Genomic DNA, 13,076 nt, shown 5'->3' on the forward strand with positions numbered 1-13,076 from the left:
TACATTTTAATGTTTTAAGTAAAATATGCACGTTTTCGGATTTTGATGCCTGCAACATGTTTAAAAGAGTTGAAAGAGGGACAACAGAAGACGTCGGGAGTTGTGAAATGCTCAAAAAACATGTGTTTAGAACTTTCCACATATAGTTTTAAAAATATAATTATAAGATCTATAAATGTAGCTTATTGATGAACAACTGCAAGAAATTTCACTACCTACAATACATAATATTGACAAAAGATTCAGAGAATCCAGAGAAATCTCTGAACAAAAGGGCTGAATATTGAATGCCCATAACCTTTGACCCCTCATTAAAAACTGACTTGGAAAGGTTTGGGTCCCCCTGCTGGGATGTACTGGTTGTGTTAGTTTTTGGTTACTTATAATTAACCCCACTTGTGTGTTTTTTTTCTAACATTTCCATATAAACGTCTTGCCTCAAACATCTGTGTTTCAAAATTAAAAATTCAAATTGGAGTGCGCTTCTGATCTTTACTGAACTTACCTATATTTTTAATGAGTCACATATTTGAAATTTGTTAATTTTTAATCAGTTTTTTCATTGTTGTTGGTGTTTTACTTCCTTGTGTTTTTTGTTTTTGTTGTTTTTTATGTGTTTGTTTTGCGTTAATTTTCAGATATTTTTCTTGTATTTTTTAATCATTTCTTCCTAATTTTTGGGCCATTTCTTCTTAAGTTGCTCAAATCCTGAATTATTTACCTGATAACCCCTTGAAACCGAGCCAAATTCACGTAATTTCTTTCAGCAAACATGGGATGGTATTTATATCACACATCTGGCTGACAGGATGTCTTAATAAATCATTTTAAAATCATAAGTAAACATCAGAACTGCTTTTGACAAGATCATTGAATTGATTGCTGGTGCGGATGTAACTTTCTAAGAAACGACACAAACACAATTGTTAGATGCTCTCTTTTAATAATTCATCCCATAACAGTCTTTATGACATTTGTTTTGATGAAGCCAGTGGATGAATTGGATGAACCCAATTATGAAGTCACTGCTATTCTCTGGGCTGCTGTAGTCAGAAGAAAATCTCCTACAAGTTACAAGAAAACATCCTCAGGCGTCACAAAACACATTAAATGCTTCAACTGTTTGTAAAACTGTGCACAGTGCATGTGTTTATTATAACACTTACCCGTCACTCACAAACATAGTCCACAGTGAGGTACTTGGGAAGATCATCACAGAACATAGGTTCTCCCAGTACATCACTGTCGGCTTTAACATGGCACTCATGCTCGCCGTCGCACCTGAAGATAAATTCAGAAGAAACGCAAGTGCTATTAATGTAAAAACAAGCTGATTAAAACATTCATTCTAGTGTGAAAATAATAAATAAAGCAGCCAGTCATAACCCTACACAGAGAAGCAACACCACTCTGTATGACTTCATTTATAGCACAAAAAGAAAATATGTATTTAAGAAAAGCAATTATTTAGAGCCAATATGATATTCCCTTTTCCTCCACTCATAGTCTTTTGTTTTTTGAACCAGTACATACATGTGATGCATGGCATAATCAGCTGTCTGACTTGAACAGAAGGTCATTGTCGAAGGTTTCTCCTCAGTGCAGATTTCCTCGTTGAAACGTCCGTAACTGGCCTTCAAAATGTGAAGGTTTCCCTTCTCTGAAGGTGACACCAAAATGAAGATGAAATTGGTCATTTAAATAACTTAAGCTAAAATAAACCAGATAAAAGTTGGTGTAGCTTCATCAACCCACTAAAATGTTATCTAAGAACACAAACCTCATTAAATTACAGTGATTGACCGTAAAAAAAATGACAGGATTTGCAAACACAATAATACACATTTCCTATAAGGTCCAATTTTATGCTGTCTTGCCCAGGTGTCCCTTGAAAATCGGATTTGTCAACGGATTTGCCTGGTCAGACAATTGCTGTCATACACGTTTTGACTAAAATCTTAATGTTGGAAAGCAAAGAGACTTTTCTTGCTAAAAATAAATGAATTAATATCTTAAAAAATGTAAAGAAAATATCTTGTTAAAACCTGAAAATATCTCCAAAAAATGTGAAAATGTTTTGTAATATTAATTTATTTTGTCATAACATGAAAATATCTTTTGAAAGTTAAAAAATATCACAACATAAAAATGTATTATTATAGCATATAAATATCTCATATAAACGTGAAAATATCTTAAAATAACAAAGAAACTCTATAACATGAAAGCATCTTGTTTTAGCATGAAAATATATTGTAAAAACAAGAAAAGTGCCCTTGTATAAAATGAAAAACATATTGTTAGAGCAAATAATCTTACTGTAACATGAAAACATTTTGTAATAGCATGAAAATAACTTGTAAAAATGTGAAAAATATCTTGTTGTATCCAAAAACCTTTTTTTTCCTGGCCTGGAAATTCTCTACTTCTGCCCCCTTGTAATTGATTTATTTAATTTTTTTTGGTTATTGTGTCAGTGAAAGACAAGTCATAGAAACATCTTGCAGTGTAATGCAATGAAACAAGTTCAATCATCTCATATTTTCCGCAGTCTATCCCAAAAGTGGCTTTTGACAGAAGTATTTTAATTAAAAAGATACACTAGATTGCATTGATAGTATCACACTGGATATATCATCAGTTATTTTTCTCCACCTATTGTTTGTTACAAAAAATTTAATTAAATTTTATACAAAATAATTTTTATGCTTAAAATTGCAACAAAATGATAAGCCAACATTCTGAAATAAAATTAAAGATGCATTCTTACCACACTTAAGAGTTTTCTCATGTCCTTCACAAACAACCTCTGTATGCACCTCTGTAAAAAAAACCATCAGAAAATAAGGTCAGATCTTCGCTTTTAATTCTAAAATCTTCCAAACATTTTCAATGATAACTGCTGAATTATGCTGCTGTATGTCAGTGATGCTTAAAAATACTCACCAGGACTTTTGGGGTGACAGTCGTAGGTGATCTGAACGAAGAAGTTTTCAGCGTGATCGCACTCAAACATATCCTTATGGGGTTTGGGCAGTCGGCAGCGTTGCATGTTGTCACAGCTAGAGGAATATTAGAAAGGGTTCAAGTTTTGCACTGACAAGATTGTTTATGTGCAAGAGAATGTATGCACACCGGCAATTTTAATTTAATTTTATTTAATTTCCCATTTTGACCCTTTGAAACCTGGATAGACATCAATTTTCTTGTGCTGCATTCAGAAGCCTTTCACAAGCATGAAAATATGTTAAATCAGAGTAACTTGGCTAATTTCGTTCAAAAACATGGGGCAGAAAGCATGAGCAACTTGGTAAGAAATTTCCTTTACATTGCAAGAGTAAAAGTTGACAAGAAAATGAAGAGAGAGAGAGAGAAATTTGTGTGTGTATATATATATATATATATATATAAGAAACATAGTTCAACATTTTCAGAACACTATAGTTATTATAACATTGCATTCAAAATTATGTTAAGATTTGTTTTGTTCTTTTCTTTTAAGTTTTTTAATGAGGTCATTTCCTTGTTAGTTTTTAATTTTATGTGTCTCTTCTTTTTTGCTTAATCTAATTTCTTAAAATTTTCTTTCTTTGTTTTGCAAATATTTGGGCCATTTCTTATTAAGATGCTCATCACCATCACATTTTTCTTACAGATACTAAGCCAGTTGGCTGAGGTTTCAAAGGGTTAATTGTGCAGTTAAAAATTTCTTTAAAAATTAGAGATCAAGCCCCCTCCAAGGGTCCACAGGATAAATCTGAGGGCTCATAAAATAATTGATGAGGCAGGAAAGAAGAAAAAGCAAACTACTGCATTGATTAATATCCAAAGTTTTGGAAAATGTTCGATAATAGATGATTTAAAACGCTTCCATCTCAAAATAAACCCATTTGTCATTTTCCTTTTGTAAAATATGCTCACTTTTAGTTGTTTACTAACTTAGTTGCCACATACGGCACAGAATAGAGAAACTCTTACATGAACTGGACCCATCCAATCATCATTGGGTGTAAGCAGACTTTCTCTTCGTCTAAGACCTTGCCAGGGTGGTCTCTAGCAACGCAGTCAGCAGAACTCTTCTCACCATAATTCATGGCCAGCACTTCAATCACTTGTCCTTCAGCTGAATATACACAAAACATGGGTCATAAGGCAAAATAGTAACATCGGGTGATGGTAGGAGAGGAGAGGAAAGAAGGTGGTGGAGTAAATGGATTTTGTCATATGTTAAAATATAAATGAATACATACGGCAGTGCAGTTCGCTGTTTACTCCAGGACACGCCACATCATAGTGGTGTTCACCTGAAGCAAAATACTGTGCAAGTTAGTGCATCAGTTGTCAAAAATCACAACAAAAATTATTTGAATGGTGTAAATAAAGGATGGGAATAAGGGGAAAAGAAATAATAGAAATTGTAATATTTTACCATAAGCAGTCGAACCCCAGGTTGCAGCCAGGACTGAAATATTAATAAAAAAAATTAGATATATTATTTTATTTTTGTCACTTTTTATGTTTTATTTTCATCATATTATTTCACATATCCTTCTCTTTATGTATCTCATGTGTTGGTGACATTTCTTCATTAAATCAAAAATGACTTAACGAGATGTGTCACTCAGAATAACAAATAACCTTCATGAAATGATAAATACAAAATAGATAATGACAATAGTTACAGTACAGTTTTAAAAACTTCTAAAAGCTATTGTAATTTTGAAATCATAGAAAAATATCTGAGATCCCATTTTATATTTAAAATTCTGCCTGCTATTTCATTATTGCAGACATTTTTCCTCTATCACACTTTAACCACCCTGTGCAGCAAATAAAGGGCTAAGGAAAAAAAACAAGAACAAAAACAAAATGTAAATTGAACAAGGTGACTTAAAAAAGCATTTAAGACAACAGCAGGTTGGGAACTCACAGGCGATGATTGTCAGTCTTGCAGACAGCATTTTGTCAGCCGTTGTGAATTATGATCAAACAGCAGAACCTGGCTTCTTATACAATTTCTCCTGGTTTAAATGTGCACACATCCATAAGTAGAGGAGTTTCGAAAACCAACAATGAAGAGCCCTGCAGGGTATAGACAGTACAGTACAGAATTTAATTTCCAGACATGTGTGTGTATATACTATATTATATAAATAGATGACATAGTGTCTCATGATGTTATCTAAATGTTTGATATCCAAATATGATGTGCTGCCTGAGGAGTTTTAGTGTATGCACTGAATGATATGTATAAGAAAATTAGTCTTGTCCTCAATTGTAGAGTTTTTTTAAATTAATTTGACTCATGATATGATATTTTTGCAGTTTTAAATGTTGAATGATATGCTTTGTATTGTGGTAACATATATTGTGATATACTGCGATTTGTTAACCTTTGACGGCAAATGATGTCCCCTAAAGAAAACTCAATTGTTAAGATAGTTTTCGGTCACTTCAGTCATTGTTATTGTGGCAAATCTTATTTAGTGATCAGAAAAAGATTTTGATATTAGCATTCTCATAGCATACCAAACGTTTAGTTTTTATTTGTAATATGAGTAATTTATATAAGAAAAAAGATACTTGCATCTGTGTGTCAATGTGATATTGCCACACAAAAATATTGTGATACCATGCTGTATCGATTTTTCCCCCACCCCTAATCTTAAATAACCTACAAAGTGATTTTGGTTCACAGCGAATGACCATTGATGGAAAGCACATATTCAAGTATAAAGAATGTGCATTGCAAAATATGTTTCCCAAAAGTACAGCTGCACAATAAGCAAAAAAAAAAATAAATGAAATCATTGGGACACGCAACCCCCTCCACCACGATAAGGTGGTAGCTCAGGGGAAGCTGAATGTACCAATGCATATATGATTATCTCAAAAAAGATAATAACACAATCATGAGCTGCAGTCTTTTAATAATCCATCACATCACATCTTTGTTGAAATGTGTTTGGATGAAGTCTGTGGATGAACTGAAGTCAGTCTTCTCTGGGACGCTGTTATCAGAAGCAGATCTCCTAAAAGTTACAAGAAAACTTCTTCAGGTGTCACATAACAAGTTTTTAAAACTGTGTGCAGTACATGTGTTTGTTTTAAGGCTTACCAATCACAGACAAAGGTATTCCACAAGAGCGTACTTGGGAAGATGATCACAGTAACTAGGTTTTCCAAGAGTTCTAGCATTGGGAACAAACGAGCAACTTCCCATGCCCTCGCACCTGAGGGTACATTTTTTTTTAAAAAGCAAAGAGAGTTATTAATGTAGAAACAAACCATTAATGTAGAAACAAACCACAAATTCAGTTTACCTTAAAAAACTAAATCAGCCACTTTGACATACCAACAGTAACAATGCAATAAAGATTATAATTATTACCAGTACTTACACTGTAAATGTGTATCTAACAAGTTTATTTTACTTTAAAAATTGCCTTGAAAAATGTAAGTAAATATAGCTATCAGTCTTAATTTACATTGACTTTATATGTAATTGTTAAGTTTACTTTAAATTTAGCCATATTTACTTAATTTTGTTAGGATGTTATAACTTAAAGATGACAAATGTAATAAAATCAGTCTTTTTAAGTTTTAGCAACTTCAGTAAGCCAACTTTACTGTGCTTAACACTCAGAAAGAAAAAGGCAAAAGTCTTTCGTCTCACACACTCACCTTTTTTTAATGTATCCATTGTCGGGACTTGAACAGAAGGTCATTTTTGAAGGTCTCCCCTTGGTGCAGGTGTTCTCGTCAAAACGGCCAAATTTTGTGCTTGTAATCATAAGTCGGCGTCCTCTGTCTGAGGGTGACACAAAAATGAAGACAAAATATGTTATAAAACAGAACAGAACTACTGTCAGCCAGTTAGCAGTTGATGCAACTTGCTTAATCAACTCATTAAAATGTCATCTCACACAAATACCATGGTCCAGTGTGACGGATTTAGTGGCGTTGAGTTTGCAAAACTGAAACTTTGTAGGAGTAGGAGTATGTAGGAGAACTATAGTGAGCGATGCAAAAACATAGATGCTCCTATCTAGAGCTAGTGTTTGGTTTGTCCATTATGGACTACTGTAGAAACAACATGGGGGGCTCCTTGGAAGGGGATTTGCTTTGTAAATAAAAATTGTCCTTCACGCCTTCACAAGTATTAAAGTGTTCCACAAATTGAAGAGAATAGATTTAGAAAATTATTTTCTAAAATGCTTGGGAATGTCCAAAAACAAATTCTATAATAACTTACTTATATATTTAATAATATTTTCCATTATTATTATTATTATTATTATTATTATTATTATTATTATTATTATTATTATTATTATTATTATTATTATTATTATTATTATTATTATTGTTTAAGCACATTTTTCCAGGTCATTTGTTTGTTTACTAGTTGTGATTTTTTTCCCTCTTTGTTTTTTTTTTTTTTTGTTTGTCTTAATTAATAGGTATATTTCTTCTACTTTTTACTTTTCTAATTTTATTTTTTTTAAAGCACTGCCTATCTTCACCGCAGGCAGTGCTGTGAACAGCACCCCATCCCATGGCAATGAGCGTGTAAAACAGCTGACTCGGCTGAACTTCGGTCCAATAACATTCAGCGAGCACGCTGCTCCCCAGTTGTTCATATGTGGTTTGTTTTATTGTGAAAGTGAGGGCACTTATGGGTGCAGAATTTGAGCCAGCACTCGAAAAATTCAGATCCAAAGGAAGATGACTATACGTATTTTTATATTTTAAAAAACCTAATGGAGAGAAGGCTAATCTTTTCTACCATCCAAACATTTCCATAATGCCAGAAAAAAAGACACATTCTTACCACACTTGAGGGTTGCTCTTTGATTTTCGCAAAAAACAACTTTGCGCCTATCTGTTAAAACATTAGGAGACAAGGTCAGTTCATAATTTCAATCCTTAAATCATCTTAACATCTTCAGTGGTATCTGCAGAATTGTGCTGCTGTACGTCAGCAAGTCCTCTGTAGGGCTAAAAAATACTCACCAGGACTTTTTGTGTAACACATGTAGCTGATTTGAATGAAGTTTTCTTCTGAGCGATCGCACGTTAACATGTCGGGATGGGGTTTTGGCAGTCGGCAGCGTTGCATTCCATCGCAGCTTGAGAAATATTAGAAAATGTCAAGATTTTTCACAGAAGAGATTATTTCATGCACAAAAAAAATGTCCACATAGGCAATTTTATTATTGACTACTGTTATTATTATAATTATTATTATTGTTATGATTTTGCAATTGATAATGTCTCTAAAAACTAGAGGTCAAGCCCCCTGGAAGGGGTCACAGAATAAATTTTAGGGGTCATGAGATGATTGATGGGGCCGGAAGGAAGAAAAAACAAATTTCTGTGAGTCTGCGACACCCATTTTTGCAGTCATTTTATTTTATTATATAAAATAAATAAAACTAAATTATTTTATTGTTCCTCTGTATGTATTTATATTAAATATATAATAATAAAGTTAAATAAAGAACAAAATAGCAAAACCCTTACATGGACTGGACCCATCCTAACATGGACCAGTGGATGCATTTCCATTTTGGGTACATGGCAGGCTGGTCTCTGGCAGAACAGTCAACAGAGCTCTTTGCGCCATACTCCATTGAAAATACGGTAATCTCTTGTCCTTCAGCTGAACATACACAAAACAAAGATTATAAAGCAACTCGTAACAATGGATGATGATCGAAGAGTGAAGCGGAGAGCTTAAGACTGAGAGAATAAAGGTAGTGAGAAAAAACTGATTATACATTCTCTTAAAATCTCAATAAATAATAGGATACATACGGCATTTCAGCTCGCTGTTGACACCAGGACAGGCCACATCAGTGTAGAACTCTCCTGTAACAAAAAGTATAAATAACATTTACAAATGTATTTTCTTAGTGTCCTTCAGTCATTTTTAAAATTTTTATTTTTAATTTTGCATTTACTTTTAAATGAATAAATAATAATATTCCTGCTGCATGACTAATGCCTGTCACTGTAAACAATATGCAACATTTCAACCACCTCATTTCTCTGGGGGCTACTTTTAAAATGATTATGGGTGCAACTTTGGGTGAGAAAGTAGAAGTAAGTTGAATTGACTGTCTATGGTTAGTCCCAGGAGCTGTTGAAAAGACACTTTTATGCTTGTTTTGTATATATTTTGCAGATATACTTTTCCTTCGGATACTTTTCTTAATTAATTGTTCAAGCTATTTTGATTGACGGTGCTACATAGATTGGTTTTTTTTTCGTCTTTGTCTTTAGAAAAAAAAAGTCTGTATTTTTTAAGCTTGCTTAAGAGTATTTTTAATAGTTTTTAAACTCCAATTCTTGGTATCATCTACCTCAGTAAGGGTCATTAACATAATTTACTAAGACAATGTTTAGATACATTTTTTATGTATCCAGGATATTTTTCAGGGCTCCCTTATTTATCTATAGGTATTGTATTGTATAATTGTTGCTGTCTAATGTTCCCAACAAGTTTTTTTTCACCTTGTCTCTCAGGGCTTTCATGTAGCTTTACTTTTCTTTCTTTTTTTGTCGATTACTGGATAGTTTTTTTAACTAGAAATTATAAAACTCAAACTAACAATAAATTATGAATAGCTGTTTACAGAATTAAGTTTATAGAACAAAAGCAGACTGAATAGTTTGTGAGAGATAAAGAAATCATGACCGTTCACAACAAAAAGTTGAACAAACAAAAAAAAGTGTAAAATAAAGTTTTAAAGGCACAAAAAAAAGTAAATAAAGAAAGGAAATCAGAGGAAAATAAATAATAGAAATCGTAATAGTTTACCCTTAGCTGTCCAACACCAAATTGCAGCCAGGACTAAAAGATAAAACAGTAAAAAATTATTCGTGATCATGTAAAGGATGCAAAACATACTGTGGTTGCATATTGAAGTTACCTTCACAGTTAAAAAGCATTTAAGACAACAATAGGTTGTGTACTCACAGACAGTGATTGTCAATTTTGCAGAAGGCATCTTGTCAGCCACAGCAAGTGATGACTAGCAAGCAGACCTCGGCTTTTTATACAATTTCTTCGTCTTTTGTTTCAATAACAAACACAAGCATGGGGGTCCTGAAAATCAATGGTAAACAGCCCTGAGGGATACACAGACTGCATAATATTTAGTTATTGGACATGTGTCTGTGTGTGTGTTTGTGTTTGTGTTTGTGTATCAGAGGTGTGGAGTTACCTGACCTAACACCAATGACTCCTGACTTCCTGACAGGACTTGAACCTTGTGACTTAAAATCTTTGATACTTCTCCCATTCCTTGTTTTAACATATACATGCAATTTTTAAAAAGGTATTTCAGACTTTTGTAAATTGAATATGTTATTATGACCTTACATTTGGTGAAGAGCACATTATGACTTGTGTAGGACTCGAAACTTTAAGTTTAGGACTTGGGACTTTACTTCGTCACAGCAACACTTTTGTTTTGCTCCCATTTTTTACAGGTTTTATTTAAAGATGTAAGACTTTTTCTATGCAGACAAAAGAATAATTTCTCTCAAATGTTAGTCAGAAATTAGTTTAAACCCATGTTAATGGGCACTTCTCCTTTTTACAGTACATCCAACCAGCCTCACAGCCACTTTAGGGTGGCTTTAGGGTAAAGTGCACATTTAAGAGTCTCTTTTATTGTGGTCCTCCCATAGCACACTTGTATTGTAATGATGCAGTTTAAAAAGCATCTTGATAAGCCAAACCTGTCAGGCAGATGAATTATCTTCGAAAAGAAGTGCTCACTAACATGAATTTGGACCACAAATTTGGGACCAAGATTTGAGAGAAATTATTTTTTGTGTGCATTAAACAGTCTTAGATCTTTAACTTTACCCTGTTAAAAACAGGAGCAAAAAACAAATGTTGTGAAAGGTTTGACATTTTTTGTTTAGTTTACATAGGTCGCGAGATGACATGACTTGTCATTTTGTGTCTTAAGGTTATCTAAATATTTAAAATCCAAATATTGTGTGTAGCTTGAGGAGTTTCACAGAATGCACTGACCAGCATGTCTGAGAAAGTGCTTTATGGTTTTTGAAAACATCAAATGTCATGAAAGGTTCAACCTCCATCTACGAGTTCTTTTTCTGTACAGTCATAAGTGCATTTGTTCCTCTAGTGCAATTATGGAGCTCTATGGCACAGAGGAGAGGAGATATGGGTGACATCGATTCATTGTTTGATCTCTTCTCTTTGTTGACAATCAGAAAAACAGTGTAATATCGGAACTTCTTCAGTCGAACAATACCTGCTTTTGATCCTTATTGTGCCAGGGTGTGTCCTGTCTCTTCGTCTGATCAGCAAACTTTCAGTTGCTGCCATTTCTGAAGCCGCTCACCTCCAACGAACAGTCAGTTAAATGTCTGCCTGACTGGCAAATTTGTGATTCCTAGGATTGCAAAGGAATGACCCGCCCAACTCTCTCCCTCCAAAACAAAGACAGGGTTGAAACTTCTTCTTTTTATTTAACCTTCTCGAATGATACCAGAATATTATCAACAAGTATAAAATGGAGATAAAAAAGAACTAAAAATCTCACTGGGGTCTTTTTTCTTCCACAGATATGTGAACTGGAGGAAAATCTCTGGAGAATATTCACAGATGAACAGCACTGAGGCATCCTGCAGTACTCCCACTCATTACACCTGCAGAAACATTACATCATGTGACTACTGCACATCCTTGCAGCTGACAAGAAATTCACAAGATGGGCTTCTTCAGGTAAGATTGTTGTATAAATAATCATACTGTTAGATATTATTAGTCTATGATAGTGGAAGAATATCATTTAAATTAAGCTTAATGCGTTATTTACCCTGTGATCCAACCATTTTTTTGTAGTTTTGTAAAATGAGAAGCCCTAAAGGTATTGCTCAGATCTTTTGAAGTGGGGTTGAATGAAGTACTTTTCCATAGTCAGTATATCAACAAGATAATGAATATTGGTATTAAACTGCCAAAACCGATTCTGGCATAATTCTGTGTTGGGTAGAGCCCTAACCACACGTCATAGATTTCTGGGGCAGCAAATCAAACTAATGTCATTTTCATGAACGAACTGGTAATAATTGGCTTTTGTCCAAAAATCTGGGAGCAATCATGATCTACTTTTATGCTGCATATGGCATGAGTCTGTGGACAGCAGAGCAAAGTGAAAAGAGTTGGGTAGCCCTGTGAAACCTGGATTGGCATCATTGTTCTTTTCCTGTCTTCAGATGTCTTTCATAAATATTTTAAACCTTCGAATGTTGAGCAGATTGGTTCAATTTCTTTCAAAAACGTAGGAAAAAAAGGTAATGCACAACTTGGCAAGAAATGTCGTGCAAATCGCAAGAAATTAGTAGATTTAGAAATTTATTTTTATAAAAGCGTGGGGAAAATTCCCTGAGAACTATATCTAAAATTATAATTATCATATGTTTAAAATTATTTTCTTATAATTACTATAATTTTCATTTCTTGTTTGTTTATTTGGTTTTTGTATTTTTTTATTTTGGTAATTTTCTTGCACTTTACTAATATCTTTCCAAGTTCTTAAGTTGCTCATTGCCCTCTTCCCATATTTTTAAAAGAAATCAAGCCTGTTGACTTAATGTTGTTTGCAATGCTTATATTTACACACTAGTTGTGCATTTGCATTTGTAATGAAAAGTCAATAAAGAAGTTAAATAATAAAAAAAAGTCCAGTTTTAAACGGACTAACACACAAAAAAAAAAGAAATCAAGCCAATCTGCCCAGGTTTCAAAGGATTAAGTTACCTCATTAAGTTGAAGGTGTGCCGCCTGCAGCTCTTTATCTAGCAGCTCACTGTGGCTGCTCAGTCTTGTTCCATTACCTCCTGTAATATTTCAAACTGATTCACCATCAAAAAATGTCTACCTCTTCAAACTTGACAACATAAACATCCTAAATTAGCTCCCTTATATTTCCTGTGGGCATTTTTGTTAATGCAGTAGCTGACAGGAAGTAAATAAGGACCAAAACTGATGCCCTAATAACAGATTAGCAATTAAAAAAGGTCTATAA

At 33.6% G+C, this 13,076-nt stretch overlaps 3 protein-coding genes across 3 annotated transcripts in view; 1 reads left to right on the plus strand and 2 right to left on the minus strand.

Moving 5' to 3' along the window:
* spega (striated muscle enriched protein kinase a) overlaps nucleotides 1–13,076 on the plus strand; it is an 88,381-nt gene that overhangs the window by 2,215 nt on the left and 73,090 nt on the right. The window contains exon 3 of the mRNA XM_042512895.2: nucleotides 11,611–11,770. The gene's annotated coding sequence lies outside the window, so the exon portion shown is untranslated. The remainder of the gene's footprint in view (nucleotides 1–11,610; nucleotides 11,771–13,076) is intronic.
* On the minus strand, nucleotides 1,028–4,961 carry LOC148185486 (rhamnose-binding lectin-like). Its single transcript, XM_088074906.1, has 7 exons — nucleotides 4,931–4,961; nucleotides 4,430–4,462; nucleotides 4,251–4,304; nucleotides 3,979–4,123; nucleotides 2,947–3,062; nucleotides 1,489–1,660; nucleotides 1,028–1,281 (listed from the first exon to the last, which is right to left on the minus strand). The coding sequence occupies exons 1-7, from the start codon at nucleotides 4,959–4,961 to the stop codon at nucleotides 1,170–1,172; spliced, it is 663 nt and encodes a 220-aa protein (XP_087931032.1). The 3' UTR covers nucleotides 1,028–1,169.
* LOC121963088 (uncharacterized) lies at nucleotides 6,004–10,071 on the minus strand. The gene is made up of 9 exons (XM_042513456.2): nucleotides 9,986–10,071; nucleotides 9,827–9,859; nucleotides 8,821–8,874; nucleotides 8,527–8,665; nucleotides 8,017–8,132; nucleotides 7,835–7,885; nucleotides 6,685–6,811; nucleotides 6,119–6,233; nucleotides 6,004–6,032 (listed from the first exon to the last, which is right to left on the minus strand). The coding sequence occupies exons 1-8, from the start codon at nucleotides 10,014–10,016 to the stop codon at nucleotides 6,122–6,124; spliced, it is 663 nt and encodes a 220-aa protein (XP_042369390.1). The 5' UTR covers nucleotides 10,017–10,071; the 3' UTR covers nucleotides 6,004–6,032; nucleotides 6,119–6,121.

The sequence above is a fragment of the Plectropomus leopardus genome, chromosome 24 (assembly GCF_026936395.1).
Source record: "Plectropomus leopardus strain MGB_pleo_1.0 chromosome 24, ASM2693639v1, whole genome shotgun sequence".
Classification (NCBI taxonomy): Eukaryota; Metazoa; Chordata; class Actinopteri; order Perciformes; family Serranidae; genus Plectropomus; species Plectropomus leopardus.

Coding starts and splice junctions, on each gene's coding strand:
- LOC148185486 (XM_088074906.1), bottom strand. CDS start 4,961: ATGCTGTCTGCAAGACTGACAATCATCGCCT. Junction 4,305..4,429: donor CTGGGGTTCGACTGCTTATG/GTAAAATATTAC, acceptor ATTTTGCTTCAG/GTGAACACCACTATGATGTG. Junction 1,661..2,946: donor CTGTCACCCCAAAAGTCCTG/GTGAGTATTTTT, acceptor TGTCACCTTCAG/AGAAGGGAAACCTTCACATT.
- LOC121963088 (XM_042513456.2), bottom strand. CDS start 10,016: ATGCCTTCTGCAAAATTGACAATCACTGTCT. Junction 9,860..9,985: donor AAAATTGACAATCACTGTCT/GTGAGTACACAA, acceptor TTTATCTTTTAG/TCCTGGCTGCAATTTGGTGT. Junction 8,875..9,826: donor TTGGTGTTGGACAGCTAAGG/GTAAACTATTAC, acceptor TTTTTGTTACAG/GAGAGTTCTACACTGATGTG.